A 6,225-nucleotide genomic window follows, 5' to 3' on the forward strand; every position below is an offset into this window, starting at 1 on the left:
TATTTATTTAAAGTTAATCAAATTTTTGTTTAAAAATAACAACAATTATCAAAATTACTACAAATTATTAATTAAACTAAAATTATTAAAAAATATTTGTTTATATTAAATTAATAATAATTATTTTCTATAAATCAACATTAAATAAAAAATATAATTATTAAAATTTTAAATATTAACAATAACTTTGAATACTTTTAATTAATTAATAACAAAATATGATTATTAGTTTAATATTAATTAATAATTTAATAATAAATAAAATTATTGACATCGCACGGCTCCCCGCTGGTCCCAATATAAAATGAATCAGATTTTGGATACGATTCGTTTGCAGCAGTATCACTGTGAGGTCACCGAGTCGTATGGAATTTGGAGCGTCACTTTTGTGATGGATCCCCCAGTCATCAACGGCGCTGGAGTCCTGTACCTACATATTGGTTGTAGACTCGGAAATACATGAATTATCATCGGCGGGTAACGCCCGACCCGGGCCGAGTCGCCGAGAGCCCTAACCCTAGAGGAAGGTAGTATAAAAGCCCTCTTAATTCCCAGCAACTTCTATCTTCCATACCTTCTTTCGGATTGGGGATTGTTTCTCCTTTGTTGGTCTCCGCCGATCTGCAGCCATGCAGATCTTCGTAAAAACCCTAACCGGGAAGACCATAACCCTTGAGGTTGAATCCTCAGACACCATCGACAATGTGAAGGCGAAGATCCAAGACAAAGAGGGCATACCTCCCGATCAGCAACGCCTTATCTTCGCGGGAAAGCAGCTCGAGGACGGCCGCACCCTAGCTGATTACAATATCCAGAAGGAATCTACTCTCCACTTGGTTCTCCGACTCAGAGGAGGAGCGAAGAAGCGAAAGAAGAAGACTTACACCAAACCCAAAAAGATCAAGCACAAGAAGAAGAAGGTCAAGCTCTCTCTGTTGCAGTTCTACAAGGTTGATGACTCGGGCAAGGTTCAGAAGCTGAGGAAGGAGTGCCCGAATCAGGAGTGCGGGGCTGGGACTTTTATGGCTAACCATTTCGATAGACACTACTGTGGAAAGTGTGGGTTAACTTACGTTTATCAGAAGGCCGGAGGTGATTAGACTTGTTCGCAGTAGGTTTATGCATCCATTAGTTTTTTAAGAACTCGTGGATTTTGTAATTGGAATTTTGGTTATTAGATAAGAGTGCATTCTGGGATTTGTTTAGTATTGCTGTTATTATGTATTTGATGCCAGATTTGATGGTTTAATTACAAGACTTTAGTCATTTATAAGGACAAATCATTTTGTTTCTGATAAACTGTTGAATTGTTTATTTTTATAAATATTTTGCTGATCGAGTAATATATCATCACGGGTATTGAAAATTTATTTTTGTTGAATATGACTATGAGAGAAGATTTGAGTGTGTCGAAATCCCAAGACCACGAACTGATCTTCGTTCAATTGAATGCGGTCTGAAGCCATTGCCGTGATTGTAAGAGGCAATTGTTCTTACATGAACCAAAGAATGAATTGACTCTTCATCATCAAAATGGATTTTTGCTTTGTGTAAGCTATCGCATTGCGATTGTTGTATTACAAAGATGATTGGAGCTACATTTGAAATATGGTACTGTAACTGCTGCTCATTGTTTAGTAATTCATTTAGTATGATGAATTTTAAATTTAGATTTTGATTTTCATAATCTACTTTAATTGCTTTGAAAAAATGAAACCAAACATTTATCATGATCTTTTTGGTGAAATTACTTCTTTTATGCTATTAATACATGATGTCTTACCTCATCACCATGGTGCAACTTGCTGACTTTTTCTTCATCGCCTGATTTTCTTCAATATCTATGGCACCATTTTTCCATTCCATTTTTCAAGTTTGTCTTGCTGTAGTAATATGATTGTTGGGGGTTGTTGTTTCACTTCTATTTGCTGTAGTATAGTGTTGTTAGTGTGTACAGATCAGGAACCACTTCTATTTACTATATACAACATTAGTTAGCTGAGATGATGAAGGTGCTGCTACTATTTACTGAAAAAACTTTGTTATTTTTTACCTGTACTTGTATTTGAACTTCACCAATTCTTCTATGGTCCATAATCGCATAGGATCAATTTCACCAAAAAAAAATTGGTTTATCAAAATAACACACATTTTGGTGCCAAGGAAATGATTGGCTTAATCGTGGCTGGGGATGCTGCTGGGGATGGGGACAAATACATTTGGAAAATTAATTTATGAATTCCGAGGTAGACTGAACTCTAAAAAGGCCAAAATATTTGGCCGCCTAGTTTCCATGAAAGGCTACAACTCAGGTACAACATGGGATTTGCAATGTCAATCACCCCGTGTCAGAAAGTTTATCGAATGGTAAGTCACTCAGGTAACATGGCCTATTGTTAGAGGATAGAGTTTATAGGAGATAATTGCAATTATCAAACTAAAGAGAGGTTTCAGAGACCATCAGGAATTTGAGGGGAGGTTTCAGCAAAAGAAGGCCATCATCAGAGGCCAAGTCACGATCATCCAAACACTAATCGATTCTCTTTTAGTAGCACACTGTCCATTAGTGTTATCTTACAAAACATTTCCTGTCTCACTATTTCAACAAGAAAAACGAAAAAAAAGGAGGGTAAGAAGAAAAGGGGAAGAGGGGGGGTAGAAGAGGGTAGAAAAGAAGAAAGTATCTCGCTGGTGGCATTAGCAATGGTGACGATGATAGAGGAGAGGAGGAAGAGAAAGAAGTGGGGTGTAAGAAGAGAAGTTGGGAGAGAGAAGAGGAGGGTTGTTCGGTGGCCGGTGATCGGTCTAATCTCGTAGGAGATTGTGGTTGTTGAGGGTAGAAGAGGAGATGATGAAGCTGCCACCTCTAATATTGTTGTGATGGTATTACCAGTGGCGGTAATGATAGATGGGGGGTGGAAGAGACAAAAAAGGGTATGGAAGAGAGTAAAAGGAGAGAAACAAGCGGAAGAACCTGAACTGGTCTTACCTAGCCGTAGATGGTGGTTGGCAGCCGACATTGGATGAAGGTTTGTGAAATTTCAGGCCTTTGTTGGAATTGGAAATGGCTATTTTCCCCATTTGGAAATTCCATCTGCCTAGAATGGGAGTGTACCGTTAATCTAGTTCATCTAACAAAACAAGGAGATGACAAAGAGCTGATCCATATGAACGAGTTCGTCATTGATGAATGAAAACTAAGAATAGAGAGTATAACTAAACAGGCGTCGGTTTTAAGCTTCTCTTCATGTTTTTCGGATCCAACGCCTATAGAGAAAAGAGGCTTAAAGATTTTTCTCATCAAAATTTCTACTTCTGTTATTTTCTCAGGCAAATGTTAATGGAGAATCATTCTTCTCTGGTTCGGTATTTAGCCTTCCAAGTCCCCTCACCTGTAAAGCAACTCGAAATAAGAAAACGCAGTAAAATGTTTGGTTTCAAGGAATCAGCCTCCATCAATTATTTCTGCAGTTTCAAAATGAGACCTGAATGAATCATCGGCGTTTGTTGGTCTTTTAAAAAAGTTAGGAAACAAAATAGAGTAGGGCATCGATAATGGACTTCAAAATCCATTTCTCTTGACAATACTCGAATCTCCTATTCCTACTATTTCTCTAATTTTAAGTTTCGGAAATATAAAATGTGATGAAATGAAAAAAATGCAAAAAAATAAAAAACAGAAGTTACAATACTTGGGGGGACGTAGGAGGGAGGTGTTGAATTGATGCTATATCCATATTATAACTATTTTTTACTAGCAAGGGGGCCTGCGAAGTTTATAATTTTAGTATTTATGTTCTTTTTATCTTTTATTTTTCCTAAAAGACATGAAATTAGATATAACCTATCAAACATACTAAGATTTGTAAAAACAAAATATTGTTTCATTCAATCTAATGAATTAATTAATATCCCATGCAGCAAACCACTCATGGGCTGGTAAGGTGCATTAAAAACAGTACCATCTCTACATTGAATAGTTGAATCACCGGCCAACTGATTCAATGCTTCCAGTTCAGCCTGCACTTGATGGCATAAAGTGGGTGATTGGTCCAGGTTAGCTTCAGGAACAATATTTGAGGAATTTAATCCAATTTCTGTACATTTATTCCACCTAGAACTCCACAAAGAATTGGAACCCTCCATCGTAAAAGATTGAAGTTGAGCTGAAAACATCTCTCTTCTCCGATAAAGAAGAGTACATCTGGCATTAGTCTCAACCAAAGCTCTTTGGGCTTTAAGATGAGCTTTCAGTGCTTTATCATATAATAAACATTGATCAGATGCTGGATTTAGTTCGGAATTCCATTTCTCACTGAATAAAAAAGCTCAATCAACCAAAGTTGTTGGATACAAGCACATTGTCTCTCCAATGTTATCATCTTTATCTCATCACGATGGATTATGATGTGTTAATCTATTTGTGGTGTCTTTTTCTCAATCTATTCTCATTTTCTTCCATCCCTCATTCAAGCTTTAAGTCACTTGTCTTCAAAACTCAATTTGTGTAATTCATCATGTAACAACAAATATTGTCTGATTCATAATAAAAGCAACACTATCTACCAAAACTATATGACATTATGAATACAGGTAACAACATCTAAAGTACAAAATAGCGCAAATTATAAAAAATAAGTTCTCAATAAAAAAATTACATGTCCACTACATGCTAAAAAAGCAAAGTGACAGTCTCTCACTCTCACTTCTATCACATTCATGCATGTCAATGCACACGCAAACTACCCACCACACAACGATACAAATATTTTACTCACCATCTACTACCTTAATCCACTGAATCACCCGCAAACTACTGACTACACAAGGATTTATTTTTTACTCACCATCTACTACCTCAAATTATTGAATCTACTACGACAGATGGCAATGGCTTCTCCATTGGCTTACTGCAAAAGCAAACCCTCCATTAGTAAAAAAGAAAAAAAAAATAACTACCATATCTCAAAAACTGACAAAAAAATAAACAGAGGGTATGTGAGATGCCACCAATTTGTGAGAAGAAAAACAACAAATATGGTTTATAAGCTTTGCAGCTAGAAACTACAGTTATGTTTTTATTAACATCAATATTTGAACTAATATTGGAAAAATGCTTCCTCTTTTTATCACCTACTCAGATGTTCATCAAAACATCTCAAATGATTTTTCACCACAATAAAACTATTATAGTTGTAGAATATAGAGTTTTTGTAGACCTTCATGAGCTCAACCAAGTAAATGATTCTCATACATGTACACTTTATAATACATGAATTGGTGGTGCAAATATAATTGTGGAATAGAAATCGTCTTGGTAAGATTTTCTTAGACCATATAAACTCAATGTTGGTAAGATCAACCAGCCCGAAGATGAAGCTCTCTTAGGTTTTGCTTCAAATGAGAGAGAGAGAGAGAGAGAGAGAGAGAGGAGAAAGTACTTGAGAATGTGAAAAGGGTGTGATCATCAAATTTTAGATAATTGGAATTTATCAAAAAAAAATGTTTAAGATCATTGGAATGGGCATTGACCTGGGAAAAGGGTGTGATTAACTGCTTAAAGGTTCAATCAAGGTCGTACAGTGATGATATATTATTTTAATTTAATTTTTATATTAAAAAATTAAGATTTGAGACATAAAAGACATTTTTTTTTTCAAAAAATAGCAGGACAAGTTTTTTTTCATTCCTTGAGAAAATGGCCTACACAACAGGGTTATCCCATCCCCATCCCCTTTACTAGTCTTTTGTGTTATCTCTAAAATTCCTTTAGACCTAGGATAGCTAAATACTGATGAGAGTCATGTGATGGGAATTTCTACATTCCACTGTGAAATCGGATTTGCTCCTCTTAGACTGCACCTCAGACCTATCTTATTCCCATGAATAACAACATCAAGTACGAAATGTGTTTTTAATGTAGGGCTGAAAACACTGTAAGGTTGGTGTGAGACTGTGAGACACTCTTTGTAGGACCAAATCCAGTTTCTTCCACTGTAGTCTTAGTGGATGATTTACCTCGCAGACAATGCGAATCCAATGGATAGAACCTATGTATATGATGCTATGTAAATTGTTACATTTTGATGATTAGTTGCAATATTAGAGGTGTATTGCAGTTTCAACTGCTGCTTCAACTTTGGACTTTCTGTTGTGATGGACGCATAGTTGAGGGATGTTTCAGTAGGTCGGCAGCGCACTATTAAACCGGGTACAAACCAATGG

At 36.1% G+C, this 6,225-nt stretch overlaps 1 protein-coding gene across 1 annotated transcript; it reads left to right on the forward strand.

The window, feature by feature from the left end:
- Nucleotides 1-555: 555 nt before the first annotated feature.
- LOC148862795 (ubiquitin-ribosomal protein eS31 fusion protein-like) lies at nt 556-1,299 on the forward strand. Its single transcript, XM_088978585.1, has one exon. It carries the CDS (start codon nt 630-632, stop codon nt 1,098-1,100), a length of 471 nt encoding a protein of 156 aa, XP_088834711.1. The 5' UTR covers nt 556-629; the 3' UTR covers nt 1,101-1,299.
- Nucleotides 1,300-6,225: the final 4,926 nt, after the last annotated feature.

The sequence above is a fragment of the Nelumbo lutea genome, chromosome 3 (genome assembly GCF_056320005.1).
Source record: "Nelumbo lutea isolate HS-2025 chromosome 3, American lotus-T2T, whole genome shotgun sequence".
In the NCBI taxonomy this organism is placed as follows: Eukaryota; Viridiplantae; Streptophyta; class Magnoliopsida; order Proteales; family Nelumbonaceae; genus Nelumbo; species Nelumbo lutea.

What these genes read in the sequence shown, in the direction of transcription:
- LOC148862795 (XM_088978585.1), top strand. Translation starts at nt 630, where the DNA reads ATGCAGATCTTCGTAAAAACCCTAACCGGGAAGACCATAACCCTTGAG.